At 38.1% G+C, this 27,132-nt stretch overlaps 1 protein-coding gene and 1 non-coding gene across 4 annotated transcripts in view; both read left to right on the top strand.

Annotated features, from left to right (window-relative positions):
- Window positions 1-208: 208 nt before the first annotated feature.
- Golim4 (golgi integral membrane protein 4) overlaps window positions 209-27,132 on the top strand; it is a 76,152-nt gene continuing 49,228 nt past the window's right edge. For all 3 annotated transcript variants that reach the window (XM_076867280.2, XM_076867281.2, XM_076867282.2), the window contains exon 1: window positions 209-1,028. In XM_076867280.2, coding sequence (XP_076723395.1) covers window positions 842-1,028 — 187 coding nt within the window. In that variant the 5' untranslated portion in view covers window positions 209-841. The remainder of the gene's footprint in view (window positions 1,029-27,132) is intronic.
- Window positions 11,830-12,012, top strand: LOC143409046 (U2 spliceosomal RNA). Its single transcript, XR_013092560.2, has one exon. It is a non-coding gene; the product is annotated as a U2 spliceosomal RNA (small nuclear RNA).

Raw genomic sequence — 27,132 nt, forward strand, 5'->3', positions numbered from 1 at the left:
ACCCCAGCGCCAGGCAATCGCGCAGCCCACGGAGCCCCGAGCCGGCCCCGATCTGGGAGGGAAGGCGCAGCCCGGGGTCGGACGGACAAAGCGTGTGTCCAATCGAGCCTAGCACTGCCTCCCCGAAGGGAGGGAGCGGCGGCTCGGACCGGCCCAATGAGCAGGGAGCCCGAGTGGGACTTCCTCCCGGAATCCCGTTGGCCAGAATAGCGGGGCCGTGGGTGACACGTAAGTTGGGTGGGAGGTGGCGGCGGCCGAGGCTCCAGCAGCCGGGTCAGTGACACTGTACCACCGTTCCCCAAACCCGGCCAAAGCAACCTGCCCCCCCACCTATCCACCCACCCGGCTAGCCAAGCGCGGGGGCGCCGCCCGGAGCCCACTCCCTTTGTTGGGCTAGCACCCTCTCTTTTAGTGGCAACAAAGTCGTGCAGTGGGAGCCGGCGCGAGGGGGCGGGGAGCAGCAAGGGCGGGACTCCCGAGAGCCGCCGGGTACAGCGAGGCCAAAAAGTGGGGAGGAGGAAAAAAGCAGGCGGTGTCTGGGGACTGGCGCTAGGGCAGCCAGTTCTAAAGTATGCGGAGGGCCCCCTCCTGGGCCCGGGCACTCGCTGAGAGCGAGCCTTGCAGAAGTTTGGCGGCCCCTGCCCTAGCGGCGTTGATGGCTGTGCGCCCCGCGGCGCGCGGGGGCTGAGCGGGCGCCACTTCCCCTCCAGCCCCGCTTTTGTGTCTCGCGTCTCCTTATGCGGCGCCCGGCCACCTCCTGCGGTGGCCGCTGCTGAACGCACGCTCGGACGGAGGAGAGGAGGCGACCGCTACCGCAGCAGCGCAGGGTTTAGGCGGGACTATGGGAAACGGGATGTGCTCCCGAAAACAGAAGCGGATCTTCCAGACGCTGCTGCTGCTGACCGTGGTATTTGGCTTTCTCTATGGCGCGATGCTCTATTACGAGCTGCAGACACAGCTGCGGAAAGCCGAGGCGGTGGCGCTCAAGTACCAGCAGCACCAGGAGTCCCTCTCTGCCCAGTTACAAGGTACAGTGGACGCGCGCGGCCCTTGGCCAACTTTGCCCCGTGCTTTCACCGAGGCTGGAAAAGTGACGTTTATTAGCCTTTGACACAGTGGCTGTCACCTCTGACCTTCAGGGACATCAAAATGAGTGGTGCAGGGCTCCCGCCCCCCCATCCCCCGCCCAAGTGTCAGGGGAGATGACATTCCCCATTCTCTTCCTTCCTTTCAGCGGTTTCCTTTGAAATCTGTAGCACCAGTCCATCTTCCAGAGGGGCGTTTGGTGGGCGGGTGATCAGGGACTACTTTAACCCAGCACTTGTCAAAGGCCCAGCTACAGTCCAAGCAGGCATACTGGTAACTCTCCAGCCGCTTCTGCCAGCCTATCCCAGAGAGGTACGGTTCCGTGGTTTCTAGGTGTTTGCTTTCCAGTTGACTTTACCAATCGCCTAAGAAATGAGGAGTTGAGCAGAGATTTCTCAAACTGATGTTTTTCAAGGAAAAATAATAGCCCCAACTAGTATCAGTTGAATGGGACCTAAACCTGCTAGTTTTTTTTTTTTTAATTGATACTTTAATAGGGTGATTTGAGAGGTGTTGGGTGTGTGGGAAAAGCCCACACTACCTAACTGTTCACTATGCTGCGGGTATTTTATCTTTAAAAAAAAAAAAAAAAAAAAGATTTGTCTTCCTGAGTAGTATTTAATTCATCAGAGAGCTGTGTGTGTGTGTGTGTGTCTGTCTGTCTGTCTTACAGTTAGCTTTGGGAACTCAAGGGGCAGAAACAGTTTTTCACATTGTCAGGCACAGCAAACATAATGTGCAAAATCTGTAGAAAGAATTAAAGCTTGTGTCCTTCTAGTTTGGAATATCATTTAATGTAAATTTCAACATAAATGATGCATGACTGTACCATGTGGTCTTGTTAAGGACATAGTCATCACATATATGTATATATTTTTTGAAAGCTTTTAGCTTTTACCTCTACTTGTGGTTTGTTTTCAACACATATGCCGTCCTCCAATACCCCCCAAGTGATAAATAGTGAAATGCTGACAGTCTTAGCTGATAATGCAAATATAGCTTATTTTATAGTATTAGGCAGAAGCAAGCTGGAGGGTCCTTTTTGTTTGTGTGTGTGAATACAAATATGAAACAGATGCCTTTTCCTTGCTCCAGCTATTCCGGGTGTTCTCTAGTAAAAACTTTAAGATGAGAGAAGATGATACACAGCTGATTGCTTGGACTCATTTGTTCTTCCCAACTTAGAAAAAGAAAAGTATTTTTAGCCCACTGAGCTTTCATAGCCACAGGCAATGAAAATATGTGGCTGGGCTTGGCTCAAAAGGAAAACCTGTTTTGACATACTCTTAGGTTAAAAATTTTTCTTTAAGTATGTTCAGCTTTACCCATGAGTTGTTGGTATGAAGAGGGTGGGCAGGTGGGCATTATTTATTTAGAACTTACTAACAGTTTCCCTGTGAATTTCAGTGCACTAGGATCAACAGAAGAACTTGCTGTCTGCTAGTTCATGGGGTTGAGTGGAGACACAGGGACTGGATGACAATGACTGGATTTTCACAGAGTTGTGGCAGGGGCATGCATAGTGAGATTGTGTGCCTTAGTTTCTTATTTAGGAGACCTGGGAAGGCAGGGCTTCATTTTCACCATTACATTGTGTAGTACCTGACGCTCAAAAGGAGAATCCATATGTATTAATTTAAACAACAAAGAGGAATTATTCTGAACTGTGGTGAGAAGTTGATCCCAGGCACTTCTGTCTGTTTTATTAGGCTTTGCTTCTGTGTCTCTGCTTTTTGAAAAATCAAACTAAGCAACAAAATATTTTGCCCAAGTAGCTCTCTTGCCTTAACTGCCAAAGCTGGAACTTGTTGACAGAGGCCCTGGTTTCTAAATCACAGCTTTTTTTTTTTTTTTTTTCTCACTATTCCACTTGAAAATCAATCTCAATTTCTTTTCTTTTTAAATTTGTCTTCCTTATGTGGTGGTTGTAGGGAGAGGGGTGGAAAATGGTAATAGGGGATCATTAAAATGCACAACTTTTGCTTTGCATCAGGAGATGAAAATTTTTCTACCTAGTTTGAATGGGTGGCTTTAAAGTTCATTTCCTAATTTACTCTCTTGCCATTTCCTCTTGGATTATAGTGATGCAACACTTAAAATATGACTATGTAGGAAGAATTATTTCACAAGCAGATTAAAGTTTCTTCTTTTTTTTAATGAATTCACTCTTCTGTAACATTTTGGATTTCCCATTTGCAGGCCATTTAATGAACATTTTCTGATGGCATGCAACTTTTTCTTTCTTTTTGCAATGACAGATGATATTTTACTTAGCATTTTCATGTACTACCTGCATAGATGGGTTTTTAGAGCATCAGACTCTCCCTTCTTAAGACTTGTTAGTGAGGTAAGATCTCTTGACCTGGCTTGGATTAGAATCAGAGTTAATTCTGAGCGGCCTTCTTTTAAAACCTGACTCTTGAAAAAATTCAAGTACTTTGGTTCTGATAATATACATTTTTTAAATGAGCATAGTTAGCTCATCTTCACATGAAGAGTAGGCTATACTCTAGAGATTCCTTTGAAAGTAGGTTACTTTTTACCTTGAGTACATTTTGTGGTGAAATACTCCCATAAACAGGAGACAGTGAGAGGTGATATGGGAAAAGTTGAGAGACTAGCCTACCCTCTCCACTAAAAACCATGTCTGTGTCTGACTCTGTCATTCATTCAAACAATCAGTCATCTGACTATCCATCCATCCATCCATCCATCCATCCATCCATCATCAATGTTTCTAGCTCCCATACTGGCACCTTAGTTACACTGAGGAGTAGTGCATAGGTCACATGCTGGTAGCAGAGTAGTGACAACCTTTGAACAGCACAGTATTTACTTTACACTTAATTTTTTTTTTCCACTGCTTTTCAAGTGCACCATTCTGTGTACCTATCAGTGGTGTTTCTTGGGCTTGACTGTCCATTAGAATCACTTAGCAGCTCCCAGACCAATTAAATCACAATCTGCAAGGGGTGGAACCCAAGCCCCAGTAGTCTTTAAAGCTCCCCAGGTAATTTCAGTGTGCAGCCATGGTTGAGGAACACAGCTTTATAATCTTAAAACTGAGCCACTTCATACATCTATTTTACTTAGTTAGGCCCCAGAGACATTTGCATCTTATCCTGAGCATGTGATTTAATGCCAGACAGGTTTTTGGATTATGATTCAAATTCTAGTTCTGCGACTTTTTGTATGAACTTTGGTCTCGTTTTTCTTATTTATAAAATGGAAGTTAGGATGACTCATTTTGCAGGGGTGTTTTGGGGATTAAATAAAATAATTCACATAGAACTCTTAGCGCATACCTGGCACACAGCTGCTTTTTAAAGACCAGCTGTTATTATTATTATCAGAGTTTGGGTTGGTTTGTCTCTTTTTCTCTTCCCAGGTTTGTACAAATTTTGAAATTGACAGAATTTGTTTTTGTAGTTATCCACGTACTTTGGATATTTCTAAATGAACATCAAGGAGAATAGACAGATAGGCATAAATCCAGGGGACTTTACTCTGGAAAAGGATTCTTCCTTGATGTTTAAATATAGAATGAAGAGTATGGTTACTGATGGACTCTCTTCTAGATCATCCCAGATTAGGAGAGGGGTGCAACTTTAAGTGAAATACCATGTGCATTAAGATCTGGGAGAAAGATAACTGTGAAACAGTTTTATAAATAGTGTTTAGTGGCAAGGAGCCCCATGTTCCTAAAACACTGGGTTACAGTACTACGGTGCCTTTTATCTTCCATATGATGACCAAAAAAACATTGAAAAAGGTTTACATAATGTTTTAAATGTTCCTATTTCAGAAAAGTGTATTATAGTTAATTAAAATAAAAGAATTGGGTGCTTTTGGGAGTCACATTTGTTTAAGTTTATTGTCCTTTGTATTATGCTCTCTGACACTTACTATGGCCCACTAGTCTAAACATGAAGACTTTTTGTTGAAATTGGATACATGTTGATTTTCCACTTTGGCTGAATCTTCTTTCAAAACAGAAAAATCTCTTCAGTCAGGATCAAGGTTTTTTTTTTTTTTTTTTTTTTTTTTTTTTTTGATTCCTTCATCTTCCACTGCCTTGTACCTGGCCTACAGAAGGTACTCAGTAAATAGTAGGTCTTTATCTATCTAGTCTTCTCTCTGCCTATGAATGTGTTATTTATGGAGGGAAGTGAGGTGTAGTAGATGTAGTAGCTCAGGTCTGAGCACATAGGCTTAACTCTCTGCTATCCTTTTTACTGTGATCTTTGGCAAGTGAGTGAACTTCCCTGTGACTCAGTTTCTTCATGTGTAATAATCGGGATAATAGGATTTATAATAGGCTATCATGATCATTAGTGTTTGAACTTGCATTTGGTCTATTGGGGAGACTCAAGTGCAACAGAGTGGTTCACAGACCTCTAATATAGGTGTCAAGTCTGGGCAATGTTATGATAGATGTAGTCGAAATCGAGTGCAAAGTTGGGATTTATTAATATCAATTAGACATTGTTGGTGGAATAGCTTCACTAATGTGCATCATACAGTTTAAAAGTAGGTTTTTATCAAGCTGTTGTTTAAAAGAATGCTCTTTGAATTCAGTAGGCTTTTACGTATACATTCATTCCGCGATTAAAAGATAAAAAGCTCTAGTTACTTTTAAAAACTGATTCAGTTTGCATATGATTCATACAAAAATATATAACCAGTTTTATACATGATGTGTGTCTTAGTCATCCCTGTAAAATGGAACATGCCAACTCTGTAATGAGAATAACTGGTTGACCACGTAAGAGAATTGTGTATTATGAAAGCACTTTTAGTGTGCATTCCAAAATCTTACCTCCACTTTTTAAATTTTTTTCCTGACTCAGCAAGGACAGTTTCCTTGAAACTACAGGAAACTGTAGGGTTGGGATACAAGACTGCATTTCAGTGGCTGAAGGAATAAGTGAATTGAAGTTGGGAAAATGAAGACTGAAGATGGAGCACCCAAAAGCAAAACAATGGAGAGGAACCAGAAGAGGGAAGGGAGAAAAAAGGGGGATTGATATCAACTGATGACTTTTCAAGCACTGAGGAAGGTTCTTGTTCATCTCTTCTAAAAAAGTAGAGAATAGTGAAGGGAGAGCTCCTTCGGGCATCAAAGGTGATGGTGTTTACCAATAGGTTGATCTCAAGTAGACTGGGGACCTCTGTGAATTTCAGTTTCTTCACATTTGGATTAGGGCTAAGGAGGTCTGTCTTGTACTTTTGTAGGAATTACAAATACTTTATCTAAAGTGACTAGCATGAGTCCTGGAGCACATTACTCCTACCATGTATAAGATGACCCGGACTGCTGCTGCTGCTGCTGGGTTAGTATTGGGCTTGCTTATATTGGGCCTATCCTTTACTATATGTAGTAGGTACTGGTGTTATTAGTTGTGGTCTAAATGTGGCTGTTTTCAGAGCTATGTGCTCCTGAAACTTTAAGACACACATTCTCTGTCTCTTCTACCCTTTTTATGTTTTTTTTTTTTGGGGGGGGGAGGGGGAGGGTGGAGAAGAAAACCTGAAAACACTTTACAGAACAGCAGATAAGAGCTGCTGTTTTTCAGTTTGGCAACCAAATGTTCCTGTTTTATCATGAAGGACAAAATGTGTTGGCCAGTAGGTGATTTGTGAATTTTCTAGCTTTCTTTAGAAATGAAAGGTATATGAATGTAGCTTACTGTGAAAGAAAAATGGTGATATGTATTTCCTTTTGGAGCCAGTGATATGTGGAGTAAATTTTTCATGGAAGGATTTAGAAGATTTATCTGAAGAGATTGAATTATTTTTAATACACATTTATTGAGTGCCTACCATGTTCAGGTACTCTGCTAAGCATGTTACATGCATGCTACTGTTAATCAGTGACACTTTCATGTGACTGACCAACAAGTCTGTGGCTTAGGTTAATTAACCTGGCAGTGAAGAGATGTGATCTAATGAAACTGAGCTAAGAACCCTAATGTGACTTTATAGCCTGTGTTTTTTCCATGACAAACCACTGCCCTCAAAATTATTTTAGTATCTCTCATGATGATATTAATGGCTGGAGAAAGTAGGTTAAGTGGGTCATCTGAGAATTCAAGATAAAATTAAGAGTTGGAAGTAACAGTTGTGATTATCTGAGGCACCATCTCCAGGGTGTAGGACATTTGCTGCTGCTGTGGAAGATGACTTTGGTTGGCAGTGGAATTGATTTTAGGTGGATGCAGATACTTCCTGAAATTGAATCATATGACGAAAAACTTATAATTCCTTTTTAGTGCTTTCTTGACAAGGATAAACTTGGTTTGATGCTAGAATGTCTTTGCTAGATATAACTGCTTACCTATTTTTCCAAAGAAAACAGACTGGGTAGACAATAGACTGACAGCTAGAACTTAATAATTGTTTTGTCTTATGTTATATAATTTTAACTTAAATGATCTACTGATCACCATCCATTAATGCTGTGTAAATCAGATTTTTAATTGATGAGGCAGTGGTATCAAGTTTTCTTTCCAGAAGTTTATTTTAGGGCAAAGTGAATCTTTGTTAACTAAGTATCCTACAGGTTTTGCATTGGTGTGATAAAAACTCATATAAGGAAGGGAAGGGGAATGGGCAAGGAAAGACGGTAGAATGAATTGGATATTACGCTCCTATGTTCATATATGAATACATGATCAGTGTAACTCCACCTCCTTATGTACAACCACAAGAATGGGAAGTTATACTCCATGATTTATATTTCAAAATATATTCTACCATCATATATAACTAAAAGGAACAGATAAGAATTTTTTTAAAAAAGAACCCATGTGAGAGGTCTGAAGTTTAGAAATGTACTAAGTGATCAAACCTTACACAAACACTGAATTTTACAGTTAATAAACTAAATTCTGAGATGGATAAGTCATTTGCCATGCGTCTGAAGTTAAGCCCAGACTCCCAAACAAGATACTGTTCCTTCACTTCCCTGTTCTGTCTTTACAGACCCAACAACACCCTTTCCTCAGTTTGAATAGCAATAGGCACAGCTATTTTTAAACAATGCTGTGTATTTCTGAATGGCGTATTTGTGTTCTTTGTTTTTATTGGCCCATGAGTGCTTACACTGAGGACATGTCTGTCAGTCAGTGCCTTCACTAATAAGCTTCACTAAACAGGCCCATGGCCTAGGGGGACATGGGTATGAAATAAATTGTTCTCTGTAAGAGTCTGACATTTAAAAAATATTGCTTTAACTATTTCTCATATATAAAATGTCACAATATGATAGATAGCGAGCAGAGAAGTAAAAGACGTGCTGTCATTCTGAAGGATAGGTATTGTGGAACATTTGAATGATATCATTTGCTTTTTTTTGAGAGTAAGTGAATTAATATTATAATCATTTTAGGGGAATCAAACATTCCATTTTTCAGTTCACATTTAATTCAAAATTTCTTCCTTAATTGAAAATTTTGTAAGAAACAACAAAAATTTCAAATGAAGATATTTGAGAGGGCTTTGACATTGTTTATGTGCTGTCTTGACAATAGCTGTAATGCTAAAACTAATGATAAAAAGGTTAAAATTGGCTGGGTGATAATTATTCTATTACTTAATTTGGTTTAAATAGAGTAATTAATCAAGTTTTACATTGGCCAGATTTAATGTTATAAATCTGTAATTTTTGTCATACTGTCTCAATATCACAACCTTTTAATAAGCTGAGAGGGAATTTTTAAAAGGACTTTGCATTCTGTTCAGAGGTTTGGATGCTCTAAAACAAGTTAAATAATACTGCCAAACATCACTTTTTAATTTTTTTTTTAGTTGTAGATGGACCAAATACCTTTAGTTAATTAATTAATTAGTTGTTGTTTTCTTTTTTAATGTGGTGCTGAGGATCAAACCCAGTACAAATGCTAGGCAAATGCTCTACCACTGAGCTACAACCCCAGCCCCAAACATCACTTCTGTTAGAACACGAAAACTAAATCCTCTTTACTATATCAGCTCAAAATCTGAAAGTCATCCAGGTTTGATCCAAGTGTGGTGAGCTTTCTTGGATATAATTCCTTATGTGTAATTCTTCAAATACAGTTTCTCTTTATCTGTGAAACTAAATCGTCCAATTATCTGCCTTTAACATAGACTACCTATGGTTTTCTGTTCAAAAAAGGCTGAAAATGTCAAGTAGGGTAGGAGTCACTGGTCCTTAGCAATTCTAAAACCCAAACTGGCAACTGCTCTTGATTAGGTCTTGAGGCCTGGCAATAATTTTCAATGTCTCTTGACACTACCTTTGGGCAAAGAGTGCTAACCTTTGAGTAATTCTGAAAGGTAGAATATGTTTTCAGCTGAGTATTTTTTCAGATTTTCTGCCAGTAGAATTTTGGAGATCTGTGGCTTCTTTTTTCACTTCAGACTCATATTGGCATTGTTTCTCCTGATACAGCCCTCTCAAAAATTTTGTGGGCTCCCTGCAAAACTTCCTGAAGTTTTTTTTCCCATTAGACAGAAGCCACACCCACCTTTCTCTTGGAGATTTGTCCTTCTCTACTTTGGTGTATGCTGAGACTGGTGAGGGACAAGGCCCTTAAACTTCCTGAAGATCTGTTTAGAGGATCTGAGACACTCTTTGGAGGTCCTGTGGTGGGACTGAATGTACCTCAAGACGTTCCTTTTAATCCTCCAAATTTGTAATAAAGAGAGTTATGACCATATTCTCAGCTTTTGTCTTGAGATCATGTTTCTATGATAGTGTCCTAGTAGTGCCATATTTTCCTGTGGTGCCTTTCTTAATTTTAGCATGATTTTCTGTCTAGAGAGGCTGCAAATTTCTGAAACCATCAAATTCTGGCTTCTGGCTTTGTTTTTTGTTTAGCCCTTTCCCCCTCATTTGACCTTTTCCCTATAGTTTGGTATTAAATAGCAAGAAGAAACCAAAGTGACATCTGTAACATTTTTCTAGGAAGTCTTAACTGTTTATCTGTCAATTTTTACTTCCTATATAAGTGCAGATGACTGGGTCACATAACTACACATAATGGTGTGTATTACTAAACTTTCGGGTATTCCGTACTTTTTTGCTTTCTGATAAATTTTTCTCATGTTTGCTTAAATCCTTCCATCTGTTTTCTTGAAGTCCAAACTTGTGTGTGCTATGTTCCCAAATTCTTACATTCTCAAAATACTCTTCTTACAGTCCACTACACAATTCCAAATCTACTTCTACTTCTCTAAAAGCTATATTATCTCAAAATGAATTGACTTAGATCAACAAACATTATCTCCTAACATCTTTGGGAAAGAAATCTGGGCTTAGCTGGGTGACTCAAAGTCTCTCATGAAGTTGCAGTCAAGCTGCTGACCAGAGTTGAATTCCTCTCAGCACTTGACTGGAATTGAAGGGACTGATTCAGAGTTCACTCCTGGGGTTGTTGGCAGGTCTGGGAAGATCCACCTCCAACTTGCTTCAGCTCTGCAGGACTCTTCACAGGAATGCCTCACAACATGGTGTCTGGCTGTGCTTAGGGCAAGAGATCCAAGAAAGCAAGAGGGATGCAAGCACTGAAAGAAAGTGAAAGTATTTTAATAATCTTGGAAATGATATTCCATCACTTCTGCCATATTTGGTTCCTTAGAATCGAATCACCAAGTTCAACCCAGACTCAAAGGAAAAGGGTTTGTGAGGATATGAAGAACAGAAGGTTGGAACCATTGGGGACTACCTCAGTCCCTGCCTACCATGAGGCAAGAATCCTTATTTGAATGTTAATGTTGTCACTGTGGCCACATCATCATTACCAAAGTCATTGCATCCAGGTAGTACTTGCAATATGCAGGCTGTGTTCTCAGTTATTTTCTTGGATTATTTACTTAATATTTTTGTAAAAATACATATTAAAATGTGATTTGCTATAAAGTATATTAGCAAGAAGTGGCATTTGAAATCATGGCACTTTGAAGAAAAATCATCTGGTGCTTAAACTCTCTGACCTGGAAAAATTAAAATTCCATATGACTCTCTGAAATATAAAGCAGCTAGTAGACTGTTGACAGAAATAACAAAGTGGAAGGTACCCTGTCATTGGGGGAGTTTCCAAACCCGTAGATAATAGGTTGAAATTTCCTCCTCCTAACAGTGACTGCATTTCCTTGGCAAGTAAATAGAAAGGGAAAACAGTGTGTCTCTTCAAGCAACATTTTTCACCTGCTTCTGACTTCATAGACTGGAGTCCTTGCTGAAGTCCTTGGTTTTTTTTTTTTTTTTTTTTTTTTTTTTGTAGTTGTAGATGGACAGAATGCCTTTATTTTGTTTGTTTATTTTTATGTGGCCATAAGGATCAAACCTAGTGCCTCACACAAGCTAGGCAAGTGCTCTGCCACTGAACTAAAGCCACAGCTTGAAGTCCTTGTTTTTTACATTTTTTTTTTCTCCACAAAGTTTTACTGGTCTTGGATACCTTTGAAGCATTAATTGCATGACTGGTAATTTTAATTTTTTTATTGACCCCTACTTTGAAAGTCAAGATTAAAAAATTATGATATATGAATAGTATTATGTAGTATTCATAAAATCAAATCAAAAGTAAAGTATAAGAGCACATTATGAAATAGTCATTAAGTATGTTCTGGACAGTTGTAATTCTAAGTTCAGAGTATGTCCTTATTCTCTTAAGCATGTTTTAGTCATTAGAAATACATAAGATAATTATATCTATTTTAAATTTGACTTTCTTTGAACTTTCTGAAATGTATTTCATTGCTTTTCAGTCTTTGGCTAAGATCAAGTATAATATCTGTCATCAGCTTAATATCTGATACATCTTCTGTCTGAAACATATCTATTTTCATGTGAGATTGGATTTGGAAATGAGAATATTTTATCAACATTAGTTTGCATCCATGCTCCATTTGAGCTTTGAGGCAAGGTCTGCTCTTGTCACTGAGAAGTTGCTGTTGAGTCTCTATAGCATTAGCCATCCCCTCCCCCACACCCCCCATCATTGCTGTGTGTGTGGCTGCCAGGTTGCTGCTGCGATGCTCACTGGCACTGTGGGGCCTGTGGCCTTCTGCTCATGGTGGTATTTCCATGGATACCTTAAGACCCTTATGACATGATGTCTTTTCTATTCTCTGTTCCAAAAGCCAAAATGAATACAACCCCTACCTGTTCTGAAATGTATTGATGATGTGCATATGGTTCTTAAGGAGACTTACATATTATATTTTTCTTATATGATTTTCCTTTTGTTTTCTGAGTTTGGCTAGGATTCCTAGGGGCTGAACTGGAGGATACTTCCTCCTATTGACACTAGCCAAGGAATCAGTGGCTGCCAGTTAGCTAGAATGATGGTATTTGTGAGTCTGTCTAAGACCCTTTGTTATAGGGTCTAAGAACTCTCCTGAGGGACCTACAGTAGCAATACTTTGAATAGGGCAGAACATTTATAAAGTCTGCTCTTTTTCTTATTCTTAGCCTCCAGCTGTTTCCAAGACAGCCTCTATTTAGCAGCTACTCTTTGCCTAAGACCATATTGAGAGTTTTGTCTGTGATCCTCTCTTTCTTACAGGTAACATTTTCAGTTTGGGATCCATGGGGGTCCATAAACCAATTTCCTAAAAGCATGTCATTTCTGTATATGTGTCGTTTTCCAAGATGGAAACATAGTTTTAATCAGATTCTCAAAGCATCAGTGATCTGAAAAAGGTTAGGAACCACTGCTTCAGGGTATATTCTTCCTTTTGAGGTCCTTTTAAGTTCATATTGGAATGTGAGCTCCTCTGGTCTCACCCCATGAACCTTTAGACATGGCTGCAAGGTACCTGAGTGTGAAATGGGGTTGTCAGTGCTTGTCACTCTTCTCCTGAATCCATAACCACTGTTCCCTGCCCCCAATTGGAAAAAGTCTCTAATCAGAGGCTTAAATGGCATTTAAAAAATTGCATTCCTAGAATCCACTAGCAGTTGCTTAGTAAATTTAATAAAAAGTCTTGAAATTATGAGAAATTTATACTTCCAGATTGCTTAATATTTATATCATTTGGTCTGAAAACAACCCTGTATTATAGAGTAAAGCAATATGCTTCATTATTACTATTTTAATTTTGAGAAACAAGTCACCCAGAAAGACGGAGGCACGTTTTGGAATTAATGCTCAAGTTGCTTGAATTCTAATTCAGGATTTTGCTATTATCCCCGATTTCCAAGGCTTCCTTACCCTGGAACTAAAATGAGGTGTTATAGTATTCACAAAAACTTTCCACTTTATCTCCTTTGAAGCTATGAATTCAGATTCTTCCTGTTGAGAATACTCCCAGGTGGTGACTCACCTGGACTTTAAGAACTGGTGGCCTCAGAGTTCAACTGCCACTTGCCACCCCTCTTTATCTCTGCCCTCTGTGTACACTGATGGCTCCCCAAACTGCTAATCCCTCTTGCCCCTCTTCTTTCCACTCTCAGCTTACCTTGTTCCTTCAGGCAGGATCCAGGTAGGCTCCCTAGGATCTGGGTTTCAGGGTTTTGAGGGAGATAGTCACTGTGGGGAACTTGGCTCTACCACCTTTTCTGTTTCTGGCACATTGTTTTTTTATCCAGAATTGGAGACTTAGGCTGTCTGCTTTAGCATGATTCCATTTCAGACTCCTCTGCATCCTGGTGCGTAGAAAGAGCTTAAGTTCACCCTAAAGTTCCGACATTCCCCGCAGGCTACCAGGCAACTCAGACTTCACCTTGACTTCACAGAGGGGCTTTCAAGCTCACCACTCAACCAATTATCCAGCTGTGTGTTTTAGCTTCTAGATATGGAAGTCATACCACTCCGCTAAATAAATCATAGATTGGTAGAGCAGGGAAAGTAAGAGCCCCTGTTGCAAATATCAGCATATGGACATGTTTTGGTTTTGCCCATGCAGTGCTCTGAAAAATTTCATAGTAGTGTCTACATGGAAAAATAAAAAAGAAAAGAAGTTTTAGGTAAACATCCAGATTTCCGGCTTTGTTGGAAAAGTCATGAGGTCCCATAAGATGGGACCAACATTCCTGTTTGGAATGGGATACGAAGGGAGCGTTAGTTGGCCAAAATACCACTTTAATTGCCTTGAGCATATCCCAGCCTCTGTAAGCACTTATGTTTGAAATTCTTTATCTCAAATAACTGTAGTATTAGTGTGGCGGTAGCACTAGAAGTATTAGTGTGACCAAGGAACTGAATCTCAAATTTTGTTAAATTTAAGTTTAAATTTTAAAAGTAGAGCACTGTGATTTTTGTTTTTTTGTTAAATATAACTTTATTTTACTTGGTACTGGTGGTGCTTTATCACTGACCTATATCTACAGTGTCATTTTATTTTTCATTTTGATACAGGGTCTCCCTAAATTGCCTAAGATGTCCTTGAATTTGTAATCCTCCTGCTGAATTAGCTGGGATTATAGGCAGGTGTCACCACACCCAGCTTCTGTAAAACATAACTTTCTTGTTTTTGTGGGACTGCATTTCAGTTTAACTGTTGTGATGAACAGATTATTATTGCAGTCTTATACTGCATATATGCTTTCTGCGTTTTCACAGATGGCTACTGGAAATTTTAAAAATCATGATTGTTTCAAAGAGCATTTCCTATGAATAGTGCTGACCTGACGGGGGACACCCAGCTTGTGGATGGCAGGACTGGGATTGTCACAGATCTCTACCTGCCATGTGTTTCTTTACTACTAAAGTACTGCGTGACTTTTCTTCTACTTCTCAAAACCTTTTCATTATAACATCTAATCTCACCAGTGATTTATTTTTCCTCATTTTTACATGGTATGCAATACAAAAGTGATTTTATATAAAATATAAAAAGAGCACTGTGAAGTTTTTTTTTTTGGTTAAATATAACTTTATTTTACCTGGTACTTGTAGTGAAAATTTAGTATGTTTATTATCAACAATGATAAGTTCAACATTAACAATTTTGAAATTAGTAATATGACATACAGATACTACTTTTTAATCATTTTTTTTTCATTGTAGGTAACACAGACCATTACATTAAAATTTGAGATCTTAGTGCCTTATAGTAGCAAAGTTATATAACAAACATAATCATGTTCCAGGTCTGTGGTTTGGCTATTATGGGCTGGGTTGAGACTGGGCCTGAACAACAGGTTTTTTGGTGGATTTCAGGTTGTCTCCTCATACCTCTAATCTATCCCTGGAGCTGAAAGGATTGTGACCTGGGGATGATCTTCTCATGGAAGATCACAGGTGCAGAAGAGGGTGAGTGTTAACACCTTGCAGGCGGCTCACTGTCAGTTCCATTTACATTCTGTGGATCAAACAGATCTCACGGACAAGCTCAACATAAATGGGAAGGTGAAGAGCACTCTGCCTACAGTGATGAGCACTACAGAGTGCATGGCAGGATGTGGATGTATAACTCCAGCATGACGGGGGAAGCATTTGGAATGATGGCCCCATGTACCTCCGTCTGTTTCAAGATAGGGTACAGTGTGGAATCATAAAGCTCCTTTGTTTGGGCTGAGATTATAGCTCAGAGGTAGAGCCCTTGTAAGATAATTTTTCATTTTTTTTATTTACATGTGGATACAGTACCTTTATTTTGTTTGTTTGTTTGTTTATCTGTTTATTTTTTAATGTAGTGCTGAGACTCAAACCCAGTGCCTCACATGCGCTCTACCTCTGAGCCACAACCCCAGCCCCTCTGTAAAATAACCTTTTATTTTTGTGTTTCGCATTTTAAATCTTGATTTTTTTTTTCATGTCTGTCAGTCTAATAATGTTAGAAGCTGAAAATTCGTCTCTAGGTAAACCAATGTAGACTTGATTTATAAATGGATATTTCTTGTGAGTCATCTTGACATGCTTTTTGTGCATATAATAGAAGAAGCAGTAAGAAGAGGCAGACCTTTTTTTGACAGGATCATTTGTGTACTTTTTGTGAATAGTGCCTCCTTAGAAAATTTTCAGTGAGGACATGTAGATTCTTGTTAAGCCTTAATAATTGAAACTGTAAATGCTTTATGAAACTAGTGAATAGTCTGCCAGTTCCCAGTATATTTATTCTCTAACTTAAAGGAGTACTTCTTGTTATTAACGTCATTCCTTTGGAAATATGTTGATGTAAAAAAAAAAAAAAACTTGGCTTTATTTTTGGTCTTCCTCATCTCTGTTTTGTTACTTAATTCTTTTTTCCTTCACTAGTTTTTGCTTAAACAGTCTGGTTGGCACCAGTCAAAACAGACACCAAAAGTTCTACTGATTACTTAGTTCTTTTATAAATGGAAAGGTCTTTGTTTCTAGGCCCCATTGATTTTTTGTGTTTTTTTAATATTTATTTTTTAGTTGCAGTTGGACACAATACCTTTATTTTATTTTTTTATTTTTATGTGGTGCTGAGGATTGAACCCACGGCCTCGCACGAGCTAGGTAAGCACTCTACCCCTGAGCCACAACCCTAGCCCATAGGCCCCATAGTTTTAATAACAAGAGATAATGAATTTTTAAAAATACCTTTATTATTTATTTTTTATGTGGTGCTAAGGATTGAACCCAGGGCCTTGCACGTGCTAGGCAAGCACACTACTGCTGAACTATAACCCCAGGCAAGATAATGATTTTTAACAACCGTACAAATGATTTTTTATTTTTTATTTTGAGTTACCCTAGATCACTAGATCACATTTAATGTTGCCACTGTCTAAATCTATTTGGGTGCTGTGTCATTCAAAAACCAGAACCTGTTGGAATGCTATAGTTTACATGGATATGTTTTTCATTCAGTTGTGTTCACTCTACTTTTAAAATATGGATGTGTCTTTCATCTAACCAAGCCATGTTTTTATTTCTAACATCCTACTCTGGAAATGATAAACATCACCACTTGACTGAACGAGTAGAAGGCTTCCACTTGGTTTTCTTGCTGGCAGTCTTCATTCCCACAAGGTAGCCCAGTATTTTACAAAGATTATCTTTTCTAAAATTTAGATTAGGTAATGTTGCTTTCCATCTCTTTGAAGGATGTTTTAGCCCTTTTCTTCTAACTTTCTTGTATTTCACTAACATACCTAATGCCATGAGGGCATTTTAGCTGTTTCAGGAACATTCCAAGTTCACATCTGTCTTAGCATCTTCATGCTACTATTCCGTCTGGAATGTTCTTCCTAAGATCTACTAGTTATTCTTAATTCAGGTCTCTGCTCAGACTTCAGCTACTTAGGCCTCTTCCTGAAAAAGAATATCAAATTGCTCTAAGATGTAATACCCTTAAGCAACAAAACCTTGGATATTTGTTATTTCATGTGGTTTCCTGAGGGTGCTCAGCTGGGTGGTTGGTTCTGCCTCAGAGTTTTTCTTAAGGTTGTAATCATGCTGTTAACAGGGGCTGCAGTCTTCGGGGAGAATCCACGTTTGACTCACATGGCTCTTCCTCACTGTTGGCCAGGGACCTCAGTTTCTTACCACATGTGCCCTTCCACAGAGTGTCTGCATGTCCACGTGACATGGCAGCTGGCTTCCCACAAAGTAAGGGATCCAACATAGGAGGAGCCTAATGTGGAAACCACAGTATCTTATAACCATCTCTTGTGCTGTGTGCTAGTTGTCACACAGACCAACCCTGTACTGTGTGGGAGGGAAGTGTACAAAAGTGTTCAAGTACCAAGAGGTGGGGATCACTGGGGACAATGTCGGAGGCTGGCATGCTGTCCATGGAGATTTCACTGTCGCTTTTGAAGCTGCACATTTGTGGTTTTACCTCTGAGGATTCTGTAGAGGTCATAACTACATCTCTTCTTTGATACGTTAAGAGGAAGACCTATATAAGCCATAAGAGAAATGCTTACAGAGGACTGTCTTCATCATCTCTCCAAATTCTGCCTAACCTATCAGCCTACATTAGTTTCTTATTTGAAATTATAATGACCTGAAATCTCATCTGTATGTCACCTTGGATGTTGCCTACTTTGTTTGTCTGTCTTTCTACTATAAGATTATAAGGACTTCCCATGCAGAGAACTAGTATCTTCTGTCCACTGTTACAGTCTTTGAGCTGAGGACAATGTCTGAACTACAGTACGTAATCACTTGTTTATATATGGATAAGTAAGTTTGCCTTTTCAAGCCCTGGAGGTTTTATTTTAACCATTTATATGAAATCATTTCTGCATGCGTGCCTGTATGGCAACATTGAATATGTGAACAAAATTTAATGGCCTTAACTAATATTTACTCTGTGTATGTAGAAGGTACTGTGCTAGATACCGTGAACTTGCCAACACAAATAAAACGTGGTCCCTACTCTCAAGCAGTCCTGTTAGTAGAGAAAGGCACACAATGATATGGGTCACATGAGGACAAATAAAATGAAAAGAGAAAAAAATTCAGAACTGGAGGAAGTGTGAGAGTTGGTGGCGGCTCTGAGATGGAGCACTCTCTTGATGTCTCTACCGGTGTTATTTTGCTCTGTTATTAATACTGTGTTTCTTTTTAACATCCTCAGAATATAAGAAACAAACTATACTATCTGAACAAAAAAAAATTTAAAAAGTTAAGAAAACCTCAGTATGTTGACTAAAAATACATGACTGAAAATACATGAAAGTCTGTTTCACCCTTCATGCTCATCATACAAAGAACAGTTTGCTCATGTGTTAAATAGTCCTGTGCTGTATGTGTGTAATAAGAATTGTAATGCATTCCGCTATCATTTATATTTTAAAAAATCAAAAAAAGAAAATATGTTATGAATGGGGATAGATATGTTAATTAGGTTGATTATGGCAATAATTTTACAAAGCATGCATATATACATTTGTGTGGATATATGTGTATATATATATATACACACACACACTTAAAGTTCTATACTTTAAATATGTACAGTTTTTATTGCTCAGTTATATTTCAGTGAAGTTGGAAAAAATGTAAAAAACTATACATTTAGTAGCATATACAGAAATAAAATTGTCTTACAACTTAAAAAAAAATAGTCCTGCATCAGGGCACCTTTGGTATTAGTTCTGAGTTGTGATTGTTTTTTTTTTTTAATAGTACTCCTTGCTGTTGTCGGCTTCTTATGGTAGTTATTGAATCTTCCTGTTTAAATTTGTTTCATCTGACTTTGCTGTGGGCTTGAAATCCAAATAACCAATCCTGGTAGGACTATACAGAATTATATATAAGGACTTAAGGCTACATATCCCCAATTTTTCTTTCAAGGAATTAAGTGTTAAGTGAGATTTAATTTTTAGTTTAGCTCTTTTTGGCCCACTTTTGCGTGTGTCTGGGACTCACCTATTTTTTATTTTTTTTAAAACTTCTTATATTTTACTTAGGGTTTTCTATTTAACATTTTGACAGTGATTAATGTATCTTAGCTGACTTTGAAGTAAGACTGCTCCATAACTTGGCCAAGTTTTAGTTTTTGGTCATGAAGCAAGGGTTGAGTCTTTCTGAGCCTCATTGAAAACAAACACATTTTCCTTACAGAGTTGGTGTTAAGTGGTAAATGAGTACGTTAAGGGCAGAATGTTACTCCTTAACAGTGTTTCCTTCTCGTCATTGCTCAACCAGGTTGAACTAGATTCTGACAAACACCTTGGTAAGCAGCATCCACATTGCCTGGCCTTTGTTTTGACAAGGTTTATGTCCTTTAGGGAAGGTCCTACCAGGAAGACCAGTCATTCAGACACCTTTCTTTCCAAAGATCCTAAGTGCAACTTGGGGTGATGCTAGTTAAGTTTCACTGCAGAGGGCTACTGGGAATTTAGCCCAAAGAAAACCCAGAATCTAGGACTAGCTTCAAAATTTTACTTGTTTTCTAGATATCCTTCAGAGATTTGATATCCAGAAGCAGTTTTTACTGCTGCATGGTATTTCACACCTTCCCCGGGGACTTAAAACCATGGAACTCAGTCACAGGCATCTCAGCCACGATGTTTCATGGTAGGATGTGCCTGTCACTGTAAATACCCAAAGTTAGAAAAACATTCAGAGAGAGGAATTTTTAAATTAAAATTCTACAACCTCCATTAATTACCTGTGTTTTCCCACTCCTTCACATATTTTCTGAGGTTACCCACCCTTGTGATTTATTCAATAGCAGAACCAGTGAAGTCAGCATTCTCTTTGTCATCAAGCAAAAACGGGTCATCAGCTTGGCCTCGTGGACTATCTTGTCTGGCCCAGAACATCTCATTTGAGTTCCGACTTCTTCCTGTTGCTCATTGCTTTGTTTTCCCCCTTGGGCCGGCTCCTGGCTTGTACCAGCTCCTCCACTCCGGGTTGCTAACTCCAGAATGTTGCATGTCTTGTATCCATTCATCATCCAGCCTTGGGACAAGTCCTGGGGCTCTGCTCTGCTCTTATTTTAAAGTCAGCTGAATTTCACTGAGTACTTGTTATGTGCCATACACTGAATTAGGCCCTTATCCTTGGCATTATGGATTTAAAGAATGAGGCTCAGAAAGGTTATGTGTCCAAATGACAAAGGGAATGAAATATAGAAGGAAGTTCAATGCAAGTCTGCTGACACCAAATGCAGTTTTTTCTTTCCGATTTAGTACAACCCCCTTTCCTCCAGGAGTGCTGGAGTTGAGGCTCACTGAAGATGTGGGCTGGGGTCCGCGATAGGTCATGCTTGAGTCTTCTGCTGGCTCCAGTGACTGCCCTATGCAGTGTGCCCCAGGCACCTGTCTCTGGTCTACTTTGCCTCTGTGGGGAGAGCCCTGGTCTGTGGAAGGGAGAAAGCTGTCACCTTCACTGTGGACTTCAAAGGACTAGGTTTAGAATAGATTTAACACCTTAGGGTAGAAAATGACCGCTCACTGAGAAAACTGAACTTACTCTAAAAAAGTATAAAATTGGGGAACTTCTGTCTGACTTCAGTTTTTTTTCAGAATATAGGATTTCATTTCTAATCTGAAAAGTGTTAATTGAACCAATAAGCTTTCCCTTCAGGGTATAAAGCCATGTGCCTCATCTTGGCAAGTCACAGAAATGAATGGTTTTAAGTAACTCATTTAAGAACCTGTTAATAAAAATTAATGTGGTTTCCCTGGGTTGAAAAACAAAAGACAATTATTGGTTAATTAATGATCTATTAATTGGAGAAAAGTAAAAATAATTTATTTTGGATTTATCATTTTTCTTTTTTCTTTTGGTTCTAGGGATTGAACCCAAGTATGCTCTATCACTGAGCTATATCTGCAGTTGCTGGGCTTATAGGTGGGCACCACTGTGCCCCACTTCATCATGAATTTTTATACTACTTTGCTTTCAAATCAGTTTGGTGAGGTAGACAATATTTCAGAGATTTTATGGAGGCCACAGTGTGAGTATCCTGCTCAGAAACTGACGAAACAGCTATGCACTTGCCCAAATTTGGAACGAGTGTAGACCTGAGTTCAAATCTGGACTCCAGTTAAATACCTGAATGACCTTTGGTAAGTTACACAGCCACTTATCCTGTACCATTGCCTGTTAAAATAAAGAGTATTCTGGTTATCAGGGTTGTGAGAGCATTGACATGTGCCTAGTCATGGTAAACATCTTGAAAAAGTGAGTCGGCCCCACCTGCCATTTATAGGTAACACACTACAGCATCTAAAAAAACAAGTACTTACCTAATGGGGAGTTAGCAACTTCATTTTCTATATACAAAGGCTCCAAAGTTGAAAACAAACCACATCAGACCAAAGATCTAAAGTGACACTAACTTAGAAAATAAAAATAGAGATCACATAAAGCTCTGATGACCCACTATAAGGTCTCTAGTAAGGAATGTAAGTGGAGCATATTATAATACATGGTATTTTTAGCAGGCATTTTTATTTCTCTCACACTATATATCTTTGAAAGGCTGTCGTTACCATTGTTCATTCATTTTATTCAGACTATGAACATCAAAGCAGCAAAACTCAATTAGGTGGAATAGTCAGGAAATGGAATATTCTGGTGAATTTAGTTGTCAGTGTTAAATAGAAAACATTATCTTCTCTACTTGTATGGATTCTGGCCTCTATTTAAAATCATTCTATTGCATTTGAGTTTGTATTTTTTTCCTCTCGAAAAGGAAGAGAAATCAGTTAAAAGAAAATCCTTTTAGTTTCAAGTTATATTATTGAAAAGCATTCCAAACAATTACTTGCTTTATTTCAGTAGTAAGAATGAGGATCACCAAAATATCAATTATCATTCTGTATTGGTGACATAGATCAGATATGAAGAATCAGTCACGTGTGTATTAGTCCTTGGATAAAGAACCAGCTGTCCTTATGAGTAGAGTTTGATCTTTATCATCTATATTTTTATCTATTTATTTATTTAGTTTTCTTTTTTGGTAGTGCTGGGGATCAAACCCAGGGCCTCCTAAATGCTACGCAGGTGCTTTACCACTGAGCTACATCCCCAGCCCCTGTTTTTGCCCTTCTAAAAATTGAGTGCATAGAGAAAAAAATCCTACTATGTGGAGTTATAGTAAAACAAGCATCATCATAATTAATTAATATGAAGTTAAAATACCAGTTTATGATTGTGTCAGTGTTTGAAAAGTGCAGAAATTTTGAGAAGCAAAAGATGCCGACATTCACAGTGATGTTCCTCATCAAAGGAAACACCTGTAAAATTTTACTTTCATCTTTATTTACCAAGTCAAAGCAAATGGAAGCACAGTTCTTTTTTTTAATCTAAGTTGGTGTTTTGCTTTATGTATTCTTATTTCCAATTGGAATTTTAGAGAATGATAAGGAAAAACTAGATGAAAAAAAAAAATAAATGAAGCATCTCTTCAGGGTTTATAATGTCTATACTTAATACTATAATGTTTTGTTTGGTACAGAGGAAAAAGAACATTGTTTTAAAAAACTTTTTATTCTGTAAGAAGTTGATATGTAAAAAAAATCACATACTTGCTTTCAGGACTCAGGGGAAAAATTGCTCTGAAAATGTAACTACTTAGAGGCCAAATTTTAAGAAAAATAATTTTTTTTTGCCTTTTTCCTTAGAGTGTTAAATGATCAGTTTCTAATCATAGTCTTTTTGTTGTTGTTGTTGTTGGTTTCATTTTTTTTCATCATGGTAAGAAAAGTAAATCTGACAGAAAAATGCACCCATAATATCAGCATTTGTTTTATCTTACATAGATTAATTAATTCTTACTCATTAACATTCTAAGGAAAATCTGTGAAAGTTATTTTCATCATATATGTAGTATATTGGATACATATTTTCACCAGATAGTGATATTTTATAAATATACTAAAGTTAAGAATGAGAAATTAGGGGGCTGGGGTTATGGCTCAGCGGTAGAGCACTCGCCTAGTGTGAGCGAGGCTCTGAGTTCAATCCTCAGCACCACTTAAAAACAAACAAATAAAATAAAGGTTTGTGTCCAACTACAACTAAAAACTAAATTTTTTTTAAAAAATGAGAAATTAGGGCTGGGACTGTGGCTCAGTGGCAGAGCACTTGCCTTGCACTTGGGAGGCACTGGGTTCAATCCTCAGCACCACATAAAAATAAATAAATAAAATAAAGGCATGCTATCCATCTACAAATATTTATCTACAAATAAAAAAAATTTAAAAAAGAATGAGAAATTAAACTCATAATGTCCTTTATTTCTGAGTTCTGAAGTTAAAAGAACTATAAAATTATTTTTTATATAATCAGAGAAACACCAGGCTAGAAAATATTAATTTATAATTTATTCTTGTTAGGTTTCATTTATATTCTTTACAGAGCCACGGAACTTTTAAAAGGATGTTGTAAATACTTGATTTCTATCCTATACATAAATGTTATTTATACACACACACACACACATTCTGCATATTGATAATGTAGAATTTTTTTCTTTTGCCTTTCAGGAAATATTTATAAGTCTTGGCTTTTTTATTTTTCAAATGTCTGTGTTATATTTTCCAGTGCATTTGATGGGTATGATTTACTGAGTTCAGTCAGTATTTTAGCAATTACTTTCAAATCAGAAAGTGTCTTCCATATGTTTTGTGCTGTTATGACAGGGTTCATGAAAGTGGAGAATTTGTAAAGAACACAAATTTATTTCTGTTCTGGATCTGGGAACTCCAGGGTTGAAAGGCTCACTTCTAGTGTGGACCCCTTTGCTGCTTTGTCCCATGGTGGAAGACAGAGGGGCGAGAATGTGAGAGAGTGAGAGAATTTACCAGAGTGTGAAAGGAAGAGATTGAACTGAAAGCCTCAAGCTCTATTATAATCAGTATTAATCCATTCATGAGGCTCAACCCTCATGAATGGATTAATACTGGATCTTTTAATCTTTGACATTGTCAAAGATCCACCAAAAATTTTCTTAGTATGTTCTCAAGAATCTAAAACAAAGATGAAAGAATGAAGCATTGCTGGGCATGGTGGGTGCGTGTAATCCCAGAGGCTAGGGAAGCTGAGGCAGAAGGATTGCAAGTTCAAAGCCAGCCTCAGCAAAAGCAAGGCATTAAGCAATTCAGAGAGACCCTGTTTCTAAATAAAATACAAAATAGGGCTGGGATGTGAGTCAGTGGTCAAGAACCCCTGAGTTCAATCCCGGTACCAAAAAAAAAAAAAAGAATGAAGCATGGATATTAACTAAAAATTGCCCTAATTCTCTTACTTCCTTGTATTCATGCAGATTTGAAGGGGAGCATATGTTGCATGGACTAGTGAAGGTAAATTAGAAGATGGTAGTCTCTTTTTTTTCTCACAGATTCATGAATGACACAAAATTACCATATTAAGTAGTTTCCTTTTCTTTTTTTATGAAGTAACTCTTCAGGATTCAGAACAATGAAAGAAGATCATACTACAGCCCATACTACATCATCAAAATGTGTAATGCATTTTAAGTAAATGCATTTTTCAGTACTGTACACAAAAGATGAGCTATTGGTGAAAGAAAGGTCACTCTATCCCTGATGACTAGACAGAAGTAATTTCTAATTAGTACCTTACTTGTTCACCCACAAATTATATATGAATTGGATATAAAACCTCTTGGTATATAACCTGTAAAGGACCATAAAAGCATCATTTATCATGATTGCTACTAAAGTGTATTTTAAAGGACTTCTTTTCCTCAATATATAAACACTCATTCTCAAATACATTTAACCTCTTAGTGACAGGTTTATCTACAAGGTGATAAAGGATAGAACCCTGATATTTAATGGAATGACTGTTCTTCCTGAGAAATTCTAATTTACATTTTTTCAATGGGAAAATAACATGAAGGTGAAATGTCTAGTGTGCTAATGAGTCTTAGTTTAAGTACTATGATTATAATTAGTTTAACTCTTATTGCTTGAAAATGAATATGTAGTATAATAATGAATATCAGCTATTCATGTCCAAAATGAATATTGAATTGGTACAGTCTGGAACTACTGAGGTTATTCTGTGCTTGAACTTCCTGTTTTCACCTACCTCCAAATTACTTGCAGCTGTCAAAACAATTTTAATCATTTTCAGATACTTTGCAGAAGAAAAAGGGCCATAAGCCCATCAGCTTCAGTTTTAGCCTTTCAGCCGAAAAGATGTTGTTTCTTGTGTTCTTGTCTTTTTTTATATCCTCACTGGGTCCTCTTTTCTGTTAGGACAGTGTTCTTTTTGAACACACACCATTCTTAGATTCTCAGATCTTAAACATTTATCCAGGTCATTTCATAATTCTGATTGTATGTCCTTGCCTACTAAACCAGATTGGAGAACCAGAGAATGTTAAAGAATGAAGAGGCCTTGTTTGTAAATCGTTTGCTAAATGAAGTCTGGGGCATTAAATACTCTTCAGATTAAAAATTAAATCAAATTTCTGGGCTTCTAACCCCTGACCCATTTCACCATGACAGGTGGCCTGCAGAAACACATAAGCAGATGTGTGCAGAGCCCTGCGTATTCCATGGAGGAACCTAACATTCTCCTACCTGAGCCAAGGTGGTCCCCCCACATACTTGGTTATCTCCCAGGACATATAAAAGTTTTTACTGGAGGATTAAATAGAAACTCATACATAAAATGGGGGAAATCTAAGCAGCCTCACACTTTAGATCCTCTTGCAGTCAGAGCAGTTGTATTTGTGTGCATCTGCTGCTTTTATTGTTCATTCAATGTCAGAATAAGATAATGTGATTGCATTTGTCAATCATATAGAAAAGGAATGCCCCTCTTTTGGACAACTTAAGCATGTTATAGTGTCTTAGTTCACATGTAATAGTTTTCAAGTCATTGAAAATCTTAAGTAACCGAGTCATCTTTTGTAAAATCCTTTTCCTTAAAAATTAGAGCCTTTACCAGCATTCTGCTAAATTGAAACTTTTTCTTTGTTATTCAAATTTAAGTCATTCAGAGTATTCAAAAGCAATTTGAAATGAATCATATATTGCTGATACTACTGTAGATGCTTCTTGACTCACTGTGGGGTTGTCTCCCAGTAAACTCACCATGAGTTGAAATTGACTTGACTCACAGCCAAGTTGGAAATGCATTGAGTGCACCTAACCTATGCACCATCCTGGCTTAGCACAACAGCACGCTTAAAGACCAGTTGCTTCTCCTCTGATCCCATGGCTGACTGGATGCTTCAGCTCTCTGCCTCCAGAGAGTATTGTAGGGCTTATTTCTATCCTGAGGGGAAAAAAAATCAAAATGAAACATTCAAAGTATGGTTTCTGCTAAACATACAACACTTCCACACAGTTGTGAAGTTGAACAACTGCAAGTGGATGTGTTGAAGTCGAGGACCCTCTGTACATTTTCCCTTTACTATAATGTGCATCTTTAAAATCACAGAATTTTCACATGGGTAGGATCTTGATGACTCAGCTCTTCAGCTACTTCATTCTACTGCTGAGGAATCAAAAAAGTGAAGATTCTGACTCAGGGGACAGAACCGGATTTGTTAGTCAGATAGTTGCTGAGGAATCTTGGCTCTGGCTAGCATTATTTTCCTCAAACTACTTGAAAATCCTCATTAAGTTATCTCTTGGCATTATCTGCTTCTGTTTGTTTTTCTGTTTATTTTTCCTTTATCTTTTTTTTCCTCCCAAGC

The sequence above is a fragment of the Callospermophilus lateralis genome, chromosome 10 (assembly GCF_048772815.1).
Source record: "Callospermophilus lateralis isolate mCalLat2 chromosome 10, mCalLat2.hap1, whole genome shotgun sequence".
Taxonomy (NCBI): Eukaryota; Metazoa; Chordata; class Mammalia; order Rodentia; family Sciuridae; genus Callospermophilus; species Callospermophilus lateralis.